Source organism: Agelaius tricolor, unplaced genomic scaffold (genome assembly GCF_023055355.1).
Source record: "Agelaius tricolor isolate 1412-34295 unplaced genomic scaffold, bAgeTri1.0.p SCAF_10, whole genome shotgun sequence".
NCBI classification, from domain to species: Eukaryota; Metazoa; Chordata; class Aves; order Passeriformes; family Icteridae; genus Agelaius; species Agelaius tricolor.
The window spans coordinates 9,244,894-9,266,993 of NW_027269270.1; the positions used below are offsets into that span (position 1 = coordinate 9,244,894).

The 22,100-nt window shown below is 35.6% G+C and overlaps 1 protein-coding gene across 11 annotated transcripts in view; it reads right to left on the reverse strand.

The window, feature by feature from the left end:
* LOC139593573 (hyccin 2) overlaps positions 1-22,100 on the reverse strand; it is a 67,733-nt gene that overhangs the window by 34,111 nt on the left and 11,522 nt on the right. For 5 of the 11 annotated variants that reach the window (XM_071434612.1, XM_071434613.1, XM_071434614.1 and 2 more), the window contains 9 exons: positions 14,476-14,578; positions 13,527-13,605; positions 12,355-12,456; positions 6,458-6,637; positions 4,515-4,595; positions 3,801-3,916; positions 2,935-3,030; positions 1,973-2,089; positions 1,200-1,287 (listed from right to left, as the gene is read on the reverse strand). In XM_071434612.1, coding sequence (XP_071290713.1) covers positions 1,200-1,287; positions 1,973-2,089; positions 2,935-3,030; positions 3,801-3,916; positions 4,515-4,595; positions 6,458-6,637; positions 12,355-12,456; positions 13,527-13,577 — 831 coding nt within the window. In that variant the 5' untranslated portion in view covers positions 13,578-13,605; positions 14,476-14,578. Of the gene's footprint in view, positions 1-1,199; positions 1,288-1,972; positions 2,090-2,934; positions 3,031-3,800; positions 3,917-4,514; positions 4,596-6,457; positions 6,638-12,354; positions 12,457-13,526; positions 13,606-14,475; positions 14,579-19,152; positions 19,260-19,919; positions 20,194-21,412; positions 21,431-22,100 lie in introns of those variants that run through there. The other 6 variants (XM_071434621.1, XM_071434616.1, XM_071434617.1 and 3 more) reach the window with 3 other exon arrangements.

A 22,100-nucleotide genomic window follows, 5' to 3' on the forward strand; every position in this document is an offset into this window, starting at 1 on the left:
GAAAACTAAAAATTGTCATATCATCAAGTTCCAGATGCTCCTACACGCTTTTCAAGTGTAGTAGTTTGATAGGATGGCCCAATTCAGCAGGTTCAATATTTAATTTAAAACTTTCAATCTGATGGAGTGATGAGTCAGTTCCAAAAGAAACCAACTATTATAATAATTCAATGGATAGCAGGCATTTTAAATGCAGCAGTGTCAGAAAGCCTGTAGATAAATTGTACAGCCAATATTAATACCTTTGGAGAATAATTTGATGCAATTTAGTTCAGAAAAGAGTGATCTCAGATTGCCACATAAAAAGATTTTGCCAATCCGCTCCTTCGTCAGTTATGTCAAAAGCAGTGACATTTTACTGCTGTTAGCTCAGAGGAGGACTAAAGGCTTCTAGCCACAATTCTGATGCAGAAACTGAAACAGCAATCTAATGTACTTTATTCTCCTTAATTTTCCCTCTTCTTTTGATTCTCATTCCTACATCTGACAAAAATTTCTCCTTTCTCTCTTTCAACCTTCTCATCCTTCCCAATCACATCCACCTGCTTCCAGCCCAGTTTCACCACTTTCCCCATTTCTCTTTTTTCATGACTGGAACAGCAAATACGGTGAAAACTGAAGAAATCCCCACCCCAATGAGAACTACTTCATTTTACTGCTGGTCCTCCAAACAAGGTAAAGATTAGGATTTGTGTGATTTTTATCAAACAAAATCTGGCATTGACTCTGAGACTGGAGCTCCTTTTCACTTTCAGCTGCATCCTGCTATTGCTTTCTCTACTTTGTTATCAGTTAAAACCCACAGCTTATTCTCAACCCTAATGCAGGTCTAGAAGCAAAGAAAACACCTTTTTTGCAACCAATGCCCTGTAACATACAACTATTCAGTTAAGCTTCTTTGAACCACTCATCAGCGGCATATGTCAAAACAACATAAACATTTTGAGCCAACTATAATATAATAGCAAAATCCTAGCTTTCAATCTCAATGAGTCCTAGAAGATCCCAACACCCTGGCTTAATACTCAGCAGAAAAAGTATGGTATAAATAGCTACGTTGCAAACACCAGCTGTTAACAAATCACTTGCATTTGATTGTGCAGTGAATGGACACAAAAGCTTTCATTACCAGCCCACTTCAGAAACACTTCCATACTGCTCTTAACCAGGCCCATAAATCACAGTGGATTGTTTCTTACCAGCAGGGGCTGTGAGTAGAGTTCAAGCTGTGCTCTGTAAATTATGTCCTCCAACACCTCCTGGCCAAGCTCCCACTGACCATTATATCTAAAAAGTAAAGAGAGACATTTATCTTCTGCATCTTATGAAAACAAACTTGTCCTTTTTTCTCCCCAAATCCAGCTTTGCACTGCTCAGCTTATGCAGAAAATTCATCAACTGTATGTACACCACAGTGTACATTCACTTCTTTTAGCACTACAGCATATTTTGTTAACTTCTTGGTGTAACAAGAAAGCTCTTCCATGTTCCCTCCAAACAAGACAGAATTGATGCCATAATCAGGACAAACTTTAAAAAAACAGGGTCAATATGCAAACGCTAATGCTACTTAGCAGAACTGAATTTGCTCTAGAAATTATTTTTGCTACCTCAGATGCTCCTGACATTTAAGAGGTCTGCATTTCATCGGTTTATCTTGGCATCCAAGCTCATTATGCTTGTGAATGGAAGGTATCTGTGGTACTGGCAAGATGGAAAAAACTGAAACCAGAAGCCTAACTCTTTTCAGCACCTACTGCTGGCCCTTCATCACCTAATTCAGTGCTGACAAAAATATTTTCAAATTATCTGTTGGCTGAATAAGCAAGTAATGGGAAATATACTAATTGATTACAAACTTGTGTGCTATGAATCTAAATATTTTTTTCAATTATAAACCAAGTGGCATTTATATTTTAATTCATGTAAAAGCAGACCTTTCTCTTCAAGTAAGAAAACCCTGCCCACTTACATGGCGTAATAGACACCTGTGAGCAGCTGCACCATGAAGTCAGGGTCTAACACCACTCTACCACAGTGTTCTTTCCAGCGTTTCTCATGCTGCCGTGGAAATCCACTCACACACAGCCTAAAAACAACACCATTACAGGAAAGTATTAACTCCACAAAGAATACAAATGTCTTTATATCACAGAGATTTTAGTTAGTTTCAAATTTATTTTTTAAAATAAACACAGAACATTCTTATGCTGCAGTTTTGTAGCAGTGCCTTGATATGCAGCTCACTGAAAGTCCAGTGTTACTCCCATGTAGCCAATAATTCCTCCACCTGTTTTCCTCAAATCATAACCAGCTTCTAAAGAACAAGATGTTCTCCACTACCAGCCAGGAGACTCTCCCTAAAATTCAGTAACTGAAACTAATTTTCTCTATAGGAAATATTTCAGTGGTACAGAAGAGAAGTATGTCACCTCCCATCTAAAGAATAATGACAGCATGCAAGTCACCTTATACCTAAAGCAGATAACACACATATTATAGTCTTGATAACTGCTCTCAGCTGCCTTGTAAGAAATATTTCTGACTCTTGAAAAAAGGATCTGTCTTCCCATATACTGCCTACATTAAAACCAGGATAATTTATTATATCCTTATTGCATCAGTTTCCCATCTGAATCTTCATCATAGAAGCAACACATGGCCACTGATACATAGCAACTGTGGCACTGTCTCCAAAACAACAGAAATCTCCTGCATATAAAATGTTGTCTTGCTTCTCTACTCAAAGAACAGATATAATTTTCAGATACAGGAAAATTAAACATACTTGGCAAATTTAGCATAGCCACAAGTGAAAATGATGGAAGCATACCAAGAACCAATCTATCCCCATCAGAAAGTACTTTTCTTTACTGGATGAATATTTTAAAATCTACATGACCCTGAAGACTACTTCAAAGGCAAGTGTCTCACCTGGAACCCATCATACAAAGTGACTGGTAAGAAGAAGCAGGCATGTAGACAATAGCTGAATTGTAACACAGCATAAGAAAGCTCAGCACCTCAAACCTGAAAAGAGGAGAGCAAAATCTTACATTGTTTATATTCTTAATATTTCACTGAAATTAAACACAAGAAATCTACAATTCAGGCTCAAAAAGCACCCTACAGGAAGGGGTGTCAGAAGTAAACACACAAATCCTTTAATCCTCTTTCATTATAATTCACTAACTTGAAACAGGCTATCAAAGGTTCACTATAAACACTAAAATTTATTCTTCTGAAAATCCTGAAAGCCCTTAGCATATGCAGGAACTATGCAGGAAATGAGATATGGCATAATATTCGGACAGTTCTAGAAGTGGAAATGTCTGCAATGCATTCAAAATTATTTTATCAGTTTTCCCAGTGCTGTCTTTAGACACAGGTAAAGCTAACAGTCATTAAACAGCAGGGCAATTTCTCTCACTCCTGTTCTGTCTATTCACTTAGCTCCATTCCCTTTTTCCAGTAGAAAAAAGACTCACAGCCCCTGATCAAAAGCTGAATTTTGTTACACTTCCAGGAAAAATTCAATAGACAGCCATAAAACGAAAGATATTCCTTGAATCTGTCAAAGAAATGACAGAGAAGTTATTCTTCAAAATTAACTAGCAGAAGAACATACAAGGATGGAACAAAGAAAAAGAGAATTATACTCATGACTACTAAGGCTGTTCTCTAGATTTATTGCTGAGCACCTACTGCTGAGAAAGGACTGATCACAAAATAGTTTTGTTTTCTTTCAGGACTTGTCTCCCTAGTGAAGCACCTTTAATATTAAGAGTACATCCACCTACCTGTTCTGTGCTGTGAAGGTTTCTCTTTGAGGATGAAGATCACTGTAAACTACTCTGATAAGATCATGCTGACTTAATGCTCCTTCAGTTAAAGCCATGGATCCAATGGTAGAGGGCTACAAGTAGGTGGTGGGAGAAGGAAGGAAGGAGGAGAAGTTAAGTTGTAAGTAAAAATTCCCCAAAAGCATTAAAGCTCCCAACTACCTAAGGCAAAAGACACACTTATCTTGTGATCTGTAAAAATGGAGATTACTCTAGAATACAGTGGATCTAAAAACATTACCTAGTTTCATTGTTATAAAGTGTACACACTTAGAAGTAATACAGCAGTATTATTCTTACATATCCATGTACAGTTTGTCCTAATCACACAGAAACATTAGTGAAAGAAATACACAGCTGCAAGTTCTACCTGAACTAAGGAAGAGTTAGAAGGAAAACTGCTTTTATGCTAACATGTCAGAGGTGAAAAAAAACAGTTGCAACTACAACATAACTAACTGTATTAAAAATGGGCAGTCAACGAAGATTTTTGAACATTTATATACCTGTTCTTCTACAAATTCTATAGCATTCTATTACACCAGCTGCAAGCTACAGACATTCAAAACTTACTACAAGAAGATGCATCTAAAATGGCCTGTGGCATCAAATGGATCCAGTTTCAATTCCTCTAATAGATCAAATTTTAATTTACCATAGTAGCTCTCTTACCTCATGATATATTGAGGGTTTAGATAATGAAGGGATGGTGAAAGACAAAACTTTGTTATTTCCATCTTTGTCAGCAATTTCCTGCATTAAGAACAAAATCAGAACTCAAACAGGAGTAAGGAGACAGGAGTGGAATAATTTTCAGCTCTTAGAAGGAAGTTAACAAATAAGTTAGATGTCCTGATCTGATAAGACTATTAACACCCCAAGGACTTTGTGCATTTGCAGAATATCAACAATATCAACATACATATTTAACAAGTGGGAAAAGACCTCTATCACAAACTGCTCTGCAGAATTAGTGTGCAATACTTTAAAAAAAACCCAGCACTGGCTCTTTAATCAGTGAGACTAAAGATACTGACACAGAAGGTCTGATGAGTCGCTTGCTGACAATGGGTAGTATTTCATAATAAATGCACCACAGAGAAAAGGTGAAATCAAGGGGACTGGCAAAGTTTCCTCAGGAGGAAACACACACAGTGTTTTCTTCAAAGGCTTTCAAACTGGTCAGATTTTGTAGTTGCTAGGCTACTACATAAGCAAACCCTGCAGTTTTAAAAGAAAATATACTAGGAGCAATTACGTAAGACAACACCAAAAAGGAGTCTAAAATCCTTCCTTTGCACTTTGTACAGCAAATTTTCAAACAATAAGCTCCAGTCATTCCAGTTTATGTAAAAGTTTAGCCCAGGGCAGCTCAGTACTTGTAGCAGGCTTCAAGGATTATAACAGGAGAATGGCTGACAGAATTTGTCAGAACACAGAAGATTTATTTACCCCTTTCTCCTTTTAAGTATTCAGAAAATAACTTCACTCTCAGTCTATGTGCAGAAAAATATCAGTTTCATTAAAGAAAAAAAATAGTGGAAGCCACTGTTCATTTTGAGGTCTCTTTCTTTCTGAATATGGAAAGAATGGAGAAATTACTGTCCTTAAAAAATATGAATCACCAACATGACTTTCAAATGAACTGCAGAACATTCTAGGAGGAGGAAAGACAAATGTACTACTTCAATCTAATAGACAGCACAAAAAATCCATTTCCAAGCAGTTTCCAGTGTTTTTTCTATAAAAATGAATCTAAAATAACTAGATCATCCAATTGTTGGAGCTGATCTACAGACACATAACTAGAATACATTTTAAGAATCACAGTTTGGCTATTCTGTGTCTTATGTGTAGAAATACAATGCACAACTGAAAGGAGGGGTTTATAATGACATGAAAGGGAAGGGTGATATTCAGTAGAGTATGTTTTAAGGTCCTATACCACAGAAATTCCCACTGGAGAATGTCTCTTGTGGAAGTATTGCTGAATTTATCAGCCTCATAACATGAAAACAGAAAACATTTCCAGGCCAGGGTAAGGATGTAAAAAACTGCTTTTACATCCAATAGCCAAATTTAATAATTTACAGTTACTTATTCTTAAAACTACAGTTCCCCTCAAGACAATTATCTGACTCAAATGAACACATGCATATATCTGAGTGCTCACATGCAGAATGGCTTCACCATCAAACTACCCCCTTAAAAAAGACATGTTCAGAGTACATGGGAGGGCAGGGGAAGTGACACATCAAGACTGACTAAGTACATGACCCTGACAATCATAAGAAGTCTTATTTTGCAACATTAAGAAGGCCTACCTAATTTCCTTACAAACAGAAGTATATAAAAGTGTGAGAAAGTCCATGAGATGATCCTTTGCAGTGCAAATATTTTCTCCAAAAAAGAAAATTTTAAAAAATATATTTTTGCAAACACATCTTTACTAAACCTTCGCTACATTATGCTTTTCCCTGTATTAAATACACTTTCCTTTAAGTGTATTTTAATTTTAAATATGTTGTTCTAATAATTTACTTTATTCCTAGCGGTCAGTGATGCAAAACTTCAGATCAAAGCTCTCCTCAGCCATTGCCACTCATCTCACTTACCAGGTTGTAAATGCCAAGCAGCAATGCCTCAATGCAGCCATTGCTCTGCCTATCCCTGCTGGCAGTGAGACGCAGATAAACCCAGATCAGCTCTGGCAGAAACTGCAGCGTGAATCTCTTGAGCCGAACTTCAGAACTCCGATAAAGTTCAAAGAGCTGGTGGCAAACAGGCTCCAGGAGCTGTGGAAAGGCAAAAAAGCTAATCACTTACTGGTAGGCTTCTCTAATAAGGGAGAGTGAAACAAATCAAGGGGCTATATCATATAGCCACTGCAGTCAGTACAAATTGCATTTCCTGCTGGCAATTGAGTGAATGAATCACACTGGTATCTGCATTCTGTTTAAGGAGATCCATAAGGACAGACATGAGGGACACTGGTATGCAGTGTTTGGACATGTGGCCACTACAGCCACTATCATGTGTGCTTTGATAAGATTCTTCTCTAGGGCTGTCAGTACAAGATTTATTTTCTGTACAGGTACTAATTTAAGGCATGTGACAGACGCAAGGTTTGAACTCTGTGCACTGTCAAACTTTAGTGCAGTTGTAAGGTCTATGAAAGCACAAAGGTTAAAGATCAGCTGCTAATGACAAGTCCATTAACAGAAACATGAATTAATTTCTTACCTACACCTTTTGAGTCTCAAAACCAATAACTGAGTGTGTTCATTACAATGCAAACTGATCTTTCCATTTTGAGTTGCAGTTCAGGTTTCACTACAAGAATGAAAATAAAGGCCCCTATCCAGTCAGTGTGATAAAAGCATGAGGTAAACCTGCCATTTTAAGAGCCTATAATGCTAAACCAATACCTAAGACTCATCCATGGAACTGTTAGGGAACAGGAAAAAAAGCAGGAAGAACCATACTGAACAGTCTCATTCTTTCCTATAACTAATCAAGTTTTTATTACCAAAATCAAAACTTGAGGGGAAAAAAATCTAAAAAATTCTTAAATTCCCATGACAAACTTTTGTAATGTTTGTGACTACTATCTAATATTGTGTTGTACCAAATGTGATGATCTGACATAAGTATTTATGGGATTCACTGCCCAAAAAGACAGAGGCATACATGTAACCTAAGGCATCCATATTCGTATAGAAAAGCTACAGAGTCAGAAAATAGAGGCCAGAATCTCAAGTCCTCTTTCTAAGAGTACATGCTTCATGCAGCTCTCTTAGATATACAGACATACAGATTAGATAAGGCATAAATGACCCTCCTTTCACTCCCAGGCATATGCACCTGGGACTTTCAGAGCATTAGCAGCATATTTCATGGACTTTGATGCATTCTTTTTTCATTAATTTGTCTATTCGTCATAATCATAGTACGACAAACTTCCTGTAGAATTGAGAGTCACACTTTTGCTATGCTGCACAAAGATATATTTCTGTGGTCTACTGTGAACCATCCATCCTCTTAAAAAACTTAGGAGTCCCTTGCTAACAGCAGAGGGACCAACATTTCTGCAAGTGAATAGCTGGAATGTTCGATAAATGTGCAATGCCACAAAGCTCTACAAATGTACAATTTCACATACCTATATTTACACTTAGATATTTTACACTGGTATAATACAAACATAAAACATAAATTTGACATTATTATCTATTAAGAGAGCATCAGCCAGGAAACAGTTTCATTTCCAAGACACAATATTCTGGTCAATGTAGCACACCATATTTAACCAGTGATTACGTAAGCCATAACATGACATTTACGTAAAATAAAACTCAGCTGTCAGAGAAATCTCTTCTTAAACAAGACTCTGGTGTAAGTACCTTGTGTAACAAGGTTCTGATTGACAGACTTCTTACTCTAAGCTAGAAGCCAGCGTTTACAACAGAAGCAAAGAGAGACTCTACAAGGAGAGTGAAGAAAGATGACATTGACAATGTTGATACCGAATGAGAGAAGCCCAGTCATTTAGAACAAATGGATTTTTACAAGCTATACAAATCTGTCTATATGCATAGACATCCATATTTATATGCATGTATAGAAAGACAGATAGATAGAAAGATATAAAATAACCAACCACTTAAGTTTTGGCTTGGGATCTAAATGAAATTAGAAGTCTGTAAAGCTTCTATTAGAATCACTTAAAGGAAAAAATGGTACAGCTTCTGGTAGTATATTTATTCCAGTATTTCATACATATATAGCACTTTATGATCAAAAGAGGCATAAGTATATACTTTCTTAATCATTATTTACTTAGTAGAAACTCCTATCTAAAAGTAACAATAATTATTAAAACCAACTGTTACAGTAAATGTTCTAATCCTCAGAAATAGAACTGTATCCTTGCTTTATGAACGGCCTATTTCAGACGTTCAAATTTAAAAACAGGTTACTAAGTAATTTGGACATCACTAAATAAATTTGTAGATTTTTCTTTAAAAGAAAATATGATTAAGAGGAGAAGAGAAAGAAGAAAAAAACCCTCTGAAAACAAAACATGCAAGTCTCTCTGCAGTGAGATGACAAGTGCAAGAAAAGCTAAAAATATTATCTGAAACCAGATATATACAATGGCAATGCTATAAATAGTACTCGTATTAGATTAGAGATGACAGCAGCCTAAAGCTGTTTCCTATTTGAAATCAGCCAGTCTAATCCAAGTCCCATTGGAAAGAGTGGAAAAGAAAAATTTATTTTAGCTAAGTCAGATGACACTCAACCAGAGCAGTTACTAAGTTTATTCTACCTACATTCAAATGAAAATTTTATAAAATTAGTCTTTTAAGCCTAGGGAAACCTTCTCCCTAGAAAGATATAAGCAATATCTAGTCAGTGGTGCTGCAAGCATTCAAATTCTCCTTATTTTTAGTAGTTGTCATATTTGTTGTGGAAAATGTTTAACAACTGCAATTACTTAGGTAAAAACCTGTGACTACTATAGCACTTCTGGGGTGTTCAGAGTTGTAAGAAAAGCTGTAAGCTTTTTCCACAAGAAAAAGCTGCCATCACAAAGATGCTACAACACCAGTATTTTCAAAAGCACAACCACCCAGGATTTTCCTATCAAACTACAGTATGATAGCCTCCCACCTGGAGACACAAAATTTGACACTGAGAAAGAACAAATGTTCTCCTTACATCCTAGTTATCTGGCTTTCCAAAGAGCCAGCCTCTTCCAAGTAATTCTCTGAAAATACACATACTGAGAAGACAGTGGATAAACAGAGGAAATTGAGCTTTTGTCATCAGTAATGGATGTATACATGAACTGGCACACATTTTTTAATCCCTAAGATCTTTCAGTCCAAAGTTAAAGCAAACTGAGTAGCACAGAAGTCAGAAAAAAAAAATCCAAAGTAAAATATCTCTTACAATCCTCTCTTTTTCCTGACAAACAAAATAATTATAATTACAAGATCTTTCCTATTAGCATAAGCAGCAATAAGCATTAAAAAAAGACATTTTTACTGGCTTAAACATGCAGCCTGCATCAATGATCTAATTTTCACTCTTCATTTTATACCTCACAGAGATGCAAACCAGTCCTGTTTTAAGGAAGATGATGAATAGCCTTCCTTTGGCTTATTTTACAAGTTTTCCAAATCCTAAGAGTCATAACCTAAGTTAAATATAATGTTTTAGAAATTGAATGATAAATATTGGAAATACTTGCCTTTTTGAAGAATTAAATTGTAGACAATAACATGTGCTTACTTTAAACTTAACTATAACATAATGGTGGAAACCATTTATTTCAAGAGTACTGGGTCTGGGCTTGCTTGGCATTGCAAAGGTGATCTCACTCTGTTTCACAGCTGCCCTGAGTTAAACCTAATTAGCACTCCATGAATATTCAATATTTGAATTTCAGTAGTGCAGTAACTTGACATCCATAGAGTATTGTCTACAGCCATAAACCAACCCTAAAAATTATAAAACTATCTGAAAAACAGAACTTCAAAAGCACTTTCCTTGTGAATTCCAATACTACACAAAAATCAATGTATTATTCAGTTAAAGTTGTTTATGAGCAGTATCACTCTCTACACTTTTAGCAAATTTCTACTCCAGTCATCTTTATCTTTACATTTAAAAGCATCAGGGCACTTCCTCAAAGGCAAATAGCAACAACTGTATTTAACTTATCAATATGCTTGCCTTCATTTAATAGCTCACAAACAGTAGACACCTGCAAAAAGAAACAGCTTGGTTGTTTGGTTCCTAAATATGCTGCTTCCATGTTAAATTAATAATCCTGGTCTTATCAAGATAGAATGATGTGATTCTCGAAAAAATTGTGTTTGCCCTAAACAGTTTGCCACTTCCTAGAAGTTTTAAAAATCAGTCAACTTTATGATTAAACTGCACTAAAGAATTACTTGTCCATCAAGTTTAAGAACCCAGAAACTGTACTTTTATAATAGTCTACCACATGTACTTAATCTTCATAAGCCATGAATTACCCTTCTAACAAATAACGCCCTATAAAGCATATTTAAAAACCCCTCTTGGTTAGAGACAAATATTACTACAGAACTATGTAAAGTAATGAATTCACTTTGGTTATATTCCTCACAAGCAAATAACTTTGGAAGAAGTACAACAAGGAAATACATCCTGCCTTAACAAGTAGAACCTGAAGCTGGACATCTTTGTGTCTAGGATTGTTTATCTTACACGTGGTAGCAGAATCAGGCTGAAACTGCAACAGCTGTTCCAAAGAGTAATATTTGACAAGCACCAGTGAGCAGTAACATAAGATCACCCTAAAAAGATTGCAAATCTGGTTCTTTGCTCTTTAAATAAAATAAATCAAATGCTTATTCTCAAAACAATGAGAACCTTTCACATTTTCAGGACTCTACACAAATACATAGACAGCAGCAATGGTGGCTTCAGGTTGAAGAGAGAATAACAGCAGCTTTTCAGTACAAAGAAAAAGGTCACTATGCAGGTTATTTATAATACTGAAATGAAGCTGACAGCTATGAAGCCTTTTTTTTTAATTGCATGAGCATTATGCAATCTCCTTGAAGCTCAATCAAGCATTCAGCTTTCTAAAACAGCTGAGCTGTACTTGGGAAAATAAAGAACTTCCTTGCTGTGTACACTACCCATTTAATTTATAAATATATGAAAAGTCACAGATGATACACCAAGTATTTGTAAGCATTTTATCTACAGTAGTTGACATGTCAGAGGATGGTATGCTTGCACAATTTATTCAGAAGTTATTTTTCACACACTTGCCCAGAAATGCTCCTCACAGAAGCCAATGGGTTGCAAAGCTCAGTTTAATGTCACTTGCAAAATAAATTATGTACAAGGGTAAGCTAAGTTTGCATTGTGTCTATTTACATTTTGGGGCCCTGGTTCTGCTCTTGTTTACAGCAGTATAAACCAAATTACAGAGAAGTGATACTAGTATAAGCACGAGAAGATCTTGTTATCTTAATGGCATTTAAAAAAAAGGTTCCACCTTCCACTGCAACACGCCACCACACAAGAAGTACATCGGACTTTTTGAGTTTCATTATAAGGCTTACTTTGTCTCAGCTATGACTGAAAGGTGGTTTCTGGGAACTGGGAAAAAAAAAAAACCTAAAAAAAGCCAAGCTTGAAACCCCCCAAATAAAAAAAAACCCCAAACCAAAACACCAAAACCAACCCATGCCAAAAAAACCACAACAGTCAGCTGTGGCAAGGAGAACCTAGCAGACAGCATAAACATTATTTTTGGAAGCAGATAAGATTGTGTCTTACTAGAAAGGCATTAAAGTAACTGTAAAAAACAAGAGACTAAACAGAGGGATGATACGCATGATAAAAAAGAATCAATCTTCCTCTGCTTTAGTTTCTCCAGTTTCAGTTGTAGAGGTGAAAGATCCAGGAATGAGAATAAAAATAGTTCTTTAAAATCTCCTACCTCATTGTTTGGGTCTTGAATGACCTTATAAAGAGCTGGTACCAGTGGTTTTTTTCGGTGCAATGTAGCTGCATAGCTGGAAATTTGTGATTCAGGTAATGCCTAAAGAAAAAAACAAAAAAACCCAAACAAACAACAAACAAACAAACAAAAACATAAAAAAACCACAAATGAAGTCTCATCTCAACAGCCAAGAAACGTCCTGAAGTTCAGTAGTTCAGTAAATTTTCAGACTTCTAACCTAACTGTTGAGTACAAGTCCTCCTCCATACAAACGGCATTTGGGAGCACTTAACCATTTTCAGGCTTAAATCCAAAAACAGTTTAGATTCATCTTCCACAAATCATTTGCTTTAGTTTGGTATGAGGAATCTCTTTCTTGATAGCCTGTATTTAACAGGATCTTTTTGAAGACTTTATCAAATCAACTCAACTTATTTAAGAGGTGTCAAGAGTATAGAATGAGCATGGAATGCCTCGAGTCTTCCCTGAGCAACCATGTTTGTGGATTTTGCACCCTTGGAACTTAAGCAAATTTCCAACAACAGCACATGATGACTTACTCTCATCAATGATTGAGGAACTACTAATTCTTAATTTAAATAATAGACTAATTTCTTATCAGTCATGAAATCCCATTTTCTTGTTTATGCGTTATCTTGTATTTCACTCAGCATATTTATCAACATGCAAAATAGCTTAAAAATACTTCAAATTCTTCATGATGAAACAATTAATCTTATGCTGCTCATGGGGGGGAAAAGTAAAGTATTTTCCTTTCTTTTTTTTTTAAGTCCAAATAAATATATACTAATTATTTTTAAATTTAAAAGTTCCTCAATTGCAAATTTGGGCAGCATTATCCAGCTGTTAGTTAAATTCTAACAGCTTGACCTACACAAAACACACATTTAAAAGACCACATTGCTATTGCTGTGTTCTGCTCTACAATAACAAACAATAAAAATAAACTATTATTAGAATTATGCATTACATATTATGTACCAGCCAACTCAATTACACAGACCTTTGGATGCTTTAGGAATTATAAGAAACTGAAAGATCAAATAATAGATATTTAAAATGTTCATAATTTGATATTAAAAAACACCACTACTATGTTTGGTGGAATTGAGCCAATGGTTTAGATATCATTAATCTTCCCAGTTCACCTTGAATTCTGACAGCCATTCTTCCACCACACCTCGTTCTGATCCCAGCATTTTCTTACTTCTTTTGCTTCTCTCTTACCTTTAGAAGGAAAAAAAAGAAGTTAAATATTAGTTATGGTAGGAAAATTTAGTTTTTTACAATCCTACCCAATGAAAAGCTGTTAATACCTTTCCAATAATATATAATACAAAACAATAAAAAGTTGCATTTTGGACAATCAGTCCCATTGTTTAACAGTACTTTAACTGTTTTCTTTGTTTAGTCTAAAATGCTGCAAATAAATGGGGAAGGAGGAAAAAGAAGGATTCAGTGCTTCAGGCCAGTTGTCTTTCAGCTGTGTTTTGAAAATTACTTAGGTTCAACAAAATTTATATATTTCACATACAAATTATATCATGGAAGTCCTACAATAAATGACCTTTTAATAGCCCGACTAGATGACTGGAATCATCAATTCTCTTCTCAGAAATTGTTTTTGTATTTATTTTGTAACTTATTTGTATTTAAGAACAATCAGTATTTGTTAAATGAAAAGTGAAGTGAAATAAGATAAAAGGACTCCCAACACGTTTTTTGAGTTAATGTATCATTTTTTCAATGGCCCTTGGCAGGAAGTCATTAAGAGAATACCAACTCTCTTGTGGGCAAGGAACTGCTTCAGATTTCTAAAGCATGTTTAAACATCCTAAAATACAACAAATTCAGAAATAACATTAAATTCAAGTAACACTTGAGTGACTTATTTCAGCAGAAGCACTGAAAAATAATTCTGTAAAATAACAGAACTAATTGGATCTCTGCAAACAAAAGTTTACAAAGACATCCTGATGCCATGTCAGACTGATACATGTATTTAATTTAATTTAAAACATCATAACACAAGCTACAGAAGAATCTGAGTTCTAGTTCAGTCTGCCTGGAAAAAAAACCTGCAACATTCAACTTTACCTCTTTAAAGAAGTCAGTTTTCTAAAGGAGGAAGAGGAGAAGGAATGCAGAAATTTTTCAACCTGGGATGCATTTGTCAAGCCTTCAAGTACTGCCCCGTTTTCTAAAAGATAAAAAATCCATATCATGATCACAAAATCTGGAAAAAATATAGTAAAGTAAAACAAGCATTTTTTGGCCTTATAAATTGAAGTTTACCAAATCTTTCAAAGCCCACAAGAATCTTTCTGCAATAAAGCAATTTGCCATTCAAAAAAAAAAAAAAAGCTCAGTATTTTAGCAGGAGGAAGGGAGGAATTGCCTTCATCCAAATAAAAGACTTTTGCCACTTATGTAGAAAATCATTCTGTATTAGTGAGGCACAGTACTTACAAAGAGCAGCGTAAGACAAAAGAAGAAAGTAATAATTTCATAAAATGTGAACTGAATTCATACCCTGACTTTGGAGAACATGCAATTCTTAAATTGACTCTATTAAAGACTCTCCCATACTATAATTTCTTAGGTACATATTCCTTACAGAGCCAAAATTTCAGTGCTGTGAAAATCAGGCATTAAACTAAAGTTCACCTTTTGCTGAAGAATCCCTTCATAGTGAGCCTGAGGAAAACAACACACACAGGAGCAAACTCTAGCTATATTAGTGGTTTTGCCATGCATTGAGCCTCAAGCTTCCCTATTTGGGAACTTCTTTCAGTGTAAATCAGCTGGAGAACCACAACTGCTGTATCAATGCAGAAGCACTCTACATCTGGTCTGGTTACAGTCACTGCCAGTTCAGTTTTAGGACAAATTGTCTCTGCCTTTCAAATTATTTGCCTGAATATTAAAGATATTTTAAGGACTTGTACAAGATAGGCAGGGGATGGAGTGCCAGCACACAAGCTGCAGTGACCCTGCAAGGAGCAGTGAGGAAAAGCAGGGTGAGCCCCTCAGCTCGCTGCCCCATCCTGCTCCGGCCAGGCTGGGCTGCAGCGGGCACTGCTCCAGAGGCACAGGAGCACAGCAGCTGTGGGGCTGCCCCTGCTCACACTCAGCTGACTCTAGGATTTGCAAATGGCCATATGGAAAGCACACCTCATGCTTACACTCACTCCCTGGCTTGCTATACCTTTGGGGGGAAAATATAAATATACCAAACACTGTGTGGGTGTGTCCCTAAAGTAAACTGGTTCAATACATTAAACCCTGTGCATATTTATTCAAGGCTGAAGTAGCCTGAACCAAGAGTATTGAATTTCATTTCCAGAGTGTTCACATCTCTCCCAAAGCAAACAAAATACAGGGAATATAAGACATGTCTCATGTTTATTTTAAAAACATTATTATTTTTTTCTACTATGATTCAAAGGTTCTTATAGTATATAGGAACCATAAAAAACTAATCAAAAATTTAGTTATTAGTAACAGTAATAATAAAACATACCAAAATATTTTTACATATGGTCTGATGAAGATTTCTTAAATACTAAACAAATAATCAAGTTTGAATTCATACTAAAGCATGGAACAGGAGAAGTTAGAGTTAGGAATGCAGTCACTCAATGTTAAAATCAAATACAAAAAATCAATTACCAAAAATCTTCCCCACAAAAGCACCTGAAATGACAGTTTGAGTGTTTTCTCCTAAACTTACTCATTCGGCATAAACGAGCAGAGTATGACACATAAGGCTGTCAAATTAGACCTGGAATCTTTATACTTAAAATTAAAGCTATAATACTCTGTTCTGAAGGAAGTCACAGTCTTGCACTGTGCATCTGTCAATTACAGTTAAGAAACAGAACTTTACCAAGTCAGAGCACTCTCCTTGATCATGCTATGCACACAAATCATGGAATCATAGAATCATCTTGACTGGAAATGACCTTTAAGACCATCGAGTCCAGCCACTGTGCAAAACAGCACTGCCAACTCCACCAATATACCACGTCCTTCAGTGTCACATCTACATGGGTTTTTAAATTCCTCCAGGGATGGTGAACTCACCATTCTCAATATTTTTGCCTTTGAAAATACAAAAGTTTGAAAAAAAGTTTATTCCAACAATATACTAGTGGAATAATGAAACTTGAAAAACTCAAGTAACTCCAGAAGAATTTTTGACTAAAATAAAAGAAATAAAAGAGGGACAACTGTGCTCATCAGAGAGCTTGTTTTCCACTTAAATTTAGAAGAAACACATATTGAATACATTATTATTTACCAGTCTGCATTTAAACCAAGACTAACCAAAATCAACGTGCAACAGCAAAATGATTACCCAGATAATCTGAGCCACTACCACTTACTGCACTATCAACTATAACAGTGGGGACTAGAAAGAAAAAAAATGTCACTGATTAGACATTCATAACTGATGATATTTAAGAAGATATCATTATTCAAGTATGCAGAGGGGTTTTTGTTGATGGTTTCTATTTTATTCAGAGTTTTTGTCTGTATGTTTGTTTTAAAGAGGCCAGTAGTTTATACTGGTTTAGACATACATGGGAGAGATTACATTATAGGACATGCACTTCAAAAGGAGTCCAGTTCTTGGCCATTTTATACTAGACAGCAAAATGCATACAACACAATTTTCATACTAGTTGCACAATGAATGAAAATATTATGTATTTTTACCTTAAAGGCCATGAGAAGAATAATTTGCATTTAACACCTGAACTGTGTCAGCCAAAAGAATAAAACTTCATGCTACACGATTTCTTCACAGTGCCATTTGTGTAAGAGAATATTATGGAGTGACAAGTCCAAAAAAACAAAACTATTATCAATTATAGCTCGTTCTTCCAAGCTACACTCCTCTCCTATCTATAATTGATTACTGAGCACGGAAAGAAATATATTTGAAGAAAGATTTTTCCATGCTGCCTCTGTAAAAAAAATAGTGTGGAAAGCATCAAGAATGCACCCTTACTCTGAACTAAACACAATTTTAGTTTCTTTGATTCGGCAAGTTCATAGCTCTGTAAGAAGAGCACCTGTGTTAAACATGATTAAGACCCTGGAAAGCAGAATAGATAGAAGACAACATAGGATGAGGTGGTCAGAAGTACACAGGAAAGAAGCTTCCCCACCACACACCCACACTAACGAGACTGGGAAACTCTGGAGGAAGAAAACCAGGCAACATGCTGATAAATGCAGATAACAAAAGCACAATTTGAACTTCTCGTGATGAGCTATTCCTGAATGCAGAGGTGTAAAAGACTAGATAATATATTTGATGATGCAATGAAAACATCTGTTCAGGAATGCATCAGCAGCCAGGCAATAAATCAAGATGTTTGATCACACAAAGTCATTTAAAGTAAATCTGAAAACATGAAAGTAGAGAGGACAAAACTGGTAATATGCTCTTATTTGAATACTGGTAAACATTTGTTGCAAACAAAAGAAATATGTATGAGGTAGAAAAATGTTTAAGAAGCAGTTGAAGACAAGGATTGTGAAAAATAACTTCTAACCTGGATATGAGAATAATTTTTTAAAAACAGAGGAAATAAAGAGCTCCTTGTCTTAGAAGCTCATGGAATTAAGAGGCTGAGAAGGTAGAATGGACTTTTTCTTGTAACAGAGTAATAAAAAATAAAATGTTTGAATGCACCAAGATAGAAATCTTAGACTGTTAACAGTGTACTGCTTCCCACACTGTAAGTTACTATAAAATATCATGAGGACAATAAGAAGCTATTGTAGGTAAACACTGTAATACCTGTTTTACATAGTTACTTCTGTGGTAGAACAAGAGTAAAGAAGAAAACTTAATGCTGTCAACTAGCACTTTTCATTGATATGCTTTACAAAAAAAATTCTCTTAAAAGCCACTCCTTGCTTAACCACTCAGTATATAGGTGTATATAGCTTCATCCAGCTACTCTGAAGTTATATACCAGAAGATATTAAATAGCCACAGTATGGTCTGTTTCCACACTAGCAAAGGGTCTGACTCTCATGCTAATCTAATCCCAAGAAAAAATAAAACCAGCCTTGGAAATGTTCAATTTCGGTGGATGGCTTCTTGTACTTAAAAGTATATGCATTGTAATATACATCTCTTTTGATAAATATAGTACAAATACCTTTGTCATTTCCCTGTATCCATATACATAAACATATTATTCTACCAGAAGCCTATTTAGGAGACACTTACTTAAATTGTCATTTTGATAAGAACATAAAATAATACATTTAAAAACTATTGTCCTCAACAAATCAGAGCTACAACCAGAACTTGCCATTTGAAACAGGTTCAAACATTCTGCCAAAATTCTCTTGGCTATACAGCTCCAGAGTACAGAGAAACAAGGTAAAAACTGACAAAGACAGAAAGAAGCAAAACCTCCTCAGAACAGTTATTATTTTAAATTGTCAGTTCAAGCCTTCTCCTTAATAGAAAGGGCACTCTTCCAACTCTAGATTTTAGGTAATTTAATTGCAAGCATCAGCAGACAGGCATGCATTCCAACTTTAAAATATAAATGCTGATGTATTCTTTATGTGGGATTTAGGTTGCCAGCCTTATTAGACAAGCCTTAGTCATGCAAAACAACTTGGATAAGACATTACTTCCCTGCCCACTCTGACTCACTAGTAAAAACCAGGCTAAAAAGCTTTCTTTTTGGATACCAGCAACACAGAAAGGTATGTGAAAACAATGGGAGAAAGCCTTACCACAGAGAAGTCAAAGATGATTGATAATAGTCTTGTAAACTTTCATGGTACCATACTTGCACGGTAAGATCCATTTCTTATCAAAAAGGTCACATCAATTTCAGCAGCTGCCAAAAAAGGGGTAAAGAAAAGGTACAGCCCATCTGTTCCAAAAAGCCTCCTCTAAGTCATTTTAAGCTCTAAATTATCTTCTTTTCCTTTTCAAGCACCTCAAAGCTCAGCTGCCAACCTTCTTTTTACCATTCCTACAGTGAAACTACTTTATAGATACAAAATTGCTGAGGATAAACAATTAGGGCAGTGGGAATGAAAATACAACACTGAAAACAGACACTATATAACAGTTTAAAAAACAACTTTAAGGCTGATGTTTTCATAGTATTACACAGAGTAGTTGTAGAAAGCTACAGAAGTCAGGTTACTCTACAGAGAAAAATTTAAGTGCCTCATAGAGGCAAATAAGCAGAACCTGAATTAAACACAGTTGTATACTCAGAGCTAAATCCCTCTCCTAGGAGTTCATGCAGCAAATAAAGCAGAAAAGAGTTGAGATAATCAAGAATGTGGAACAGGAAATTTATCTTCTTTATTCAAAGAAAACACTCCTCTACATTACTTACAGGATTTTGGAAACAATAATAATAAAGACATTATCCTGCAGCCTTAAATACCACAAAACACACATTAATTATTCTATTATAAGGACCTGACGCACTTTAAAATATATATATACACACACACACGTAGGTTAGCCACAGAAAAGTTACCTTGTTCTCTCAGCACCAGTTTCCTTAGAAACAACTTCACATAGTCATCCTACACAAAACCTAAAACATTCTCTTGTCAGGATCCTGGTGATAACCCATCCTACGCCAGACAATACAGGTTTGTCCTCCCTTTGCATCAGTTCATATGCAGTAACTCTTCCTATGCTAGTTGGTCTGCATTAACCTCTTTACTTACAAAAACATTTCCATGCAAATTACTTTCCGTGTAACCCTACCCCTCCCAAACACCTTCTCCTTCATGGTTTTGGTTCATGAAGTAAATTAAATCTAGAGAAGTAAAGATGCAAAATGCATAGTAAAAGAAGGAGCCTAAAAAAAAAGCCTCAGCCAACTAACACTTGCAAAATCACTGTTAAGGTGGTCTTTTTAAGGCACTCAGTGCTAACTACTAAAAATGAATAGACACAGGCTAAGAGAAATCTCAAAACAGAATTTCTGTGGGAACAAAACCACAACAAAATTCAAACCCAAACCAAAACAAATCAACAGAAAGACACACTACCAAAACCTCCCCAGTATGCACTTGGAATAAGACTGCAAACATTATGCTAAGATCACTATCTGGTCTGTAAAGGAAAGAAATTCATGCAGAAATGTTCTAGAAATACCAGCTGAATATTTTAAGCAGCTTCCCACTTTTGAGCTGTAATATCGTCACTTGAGAAAAATAAATGTCTGTTATATTACAAAAATATCCATCAAAAAGTTGAAGTCAATTCCAGACCATATCTAAATTCCAATACCAGTATATATTTCTCATTGCAGTATTCCCTACCAACTGTAATTTCCACAAAATGGAATTTAGGTTACATATTCATTAATTAATTTACCTAACCTCCTTTTTTCTAACCTATTCTCAAAGAGATCTAACCCAGAGGCTCCTCTGCTGAAAGTAATGAAATCCCTTATTCTAATCTTTCCAACTTCCAGATGGTAAAGCCTCCACCTCCAGGAAGAGGAGTGTAAATAGATTAAGCTGAAGTGACAAATTTCCCCCCATCCATACACTTACTTACACATTCACAAATTCTTAAATGAGTGTAATCTCCAAATTTATCTGAATTTACCTCAGTTATAGCTAAAATTATGTCATCTTGCTGACTTTTAAAAATGATGCGGTAAGAATACAAAGTTCCAAATAAACTTTCAAAATGGCAGAGTTAAAATAAAGATCCATAAGAATTAGGACATTGTTTTATTGCACGATGCCATAAATTTCATATCTGACTCAGATGCTTCATTCACATGAAGATGCATGGTTTTCAAGGATAAAATTAATTCTGATTGATATGCTGGTCTTACCTTTCCATTACAATTTCCCAGACTTTAAAAAGCAAACTTAACAAATGTAGTTAAATGAAACATCACTGATCACACCACTGCTCATCAAGATGACACAATTTCAGAACAGCCCAGATCTCTTCTGCTTGACCTAATGGAATATATGAGCGAGTTGAACCCTACACACTTACAACAAGGCCTTCAGTCACATACAGAGGATATTCACTATTCAGAGGTGAAGCACAGTAGCATCAAGCATTCTGAAATCTAAGATCTGCTTCAACATTCACAGTTAAAACTGTAACTGCCTTTATTACTTCCAAGTGTCACTGCAGAGGAAGCAACTTGTCTTCTCCCATGTCATGCATCACAGCATGATTTCAGTCAGTCATTTTCAGTCTCACACTAGTTTTCTGAAAGTTAGAGAGGGGTTTTAAGAACTGCAAAGAACAATCTCACCAAACAGAGAGAAAACCACTGTTAATTTTATATTGAGATTAGACAGACTGTACAAGTCAGAATACAAGTCCACACATAAGAAATAAAACATGTACCTGACCATGTTAATTCTATATAATGCAATCCATTAAGAGCTGTGTGAACATCAATGATTAAGATATTTGACCCAACTGATTAAGGTGATTGTACTACAAAAATTGATGCTTATGACCAGCCCTCCTATTAACTTCACTAGGATTCCTCCAGAGCAGGAAATTACACAGCCTTTTTGGACTCTCCTTCACAGAAAATGGGCAAAGAAACTGTGTCCATAAAGAAAGTGTAACACTTTGACATCACCTTATTAGAAGCTCTCATGAAGCTCTGAAACTCAGCTTACTATAATTGGCACTCTGTGGCCTATTACTTGGAAGCATAAGC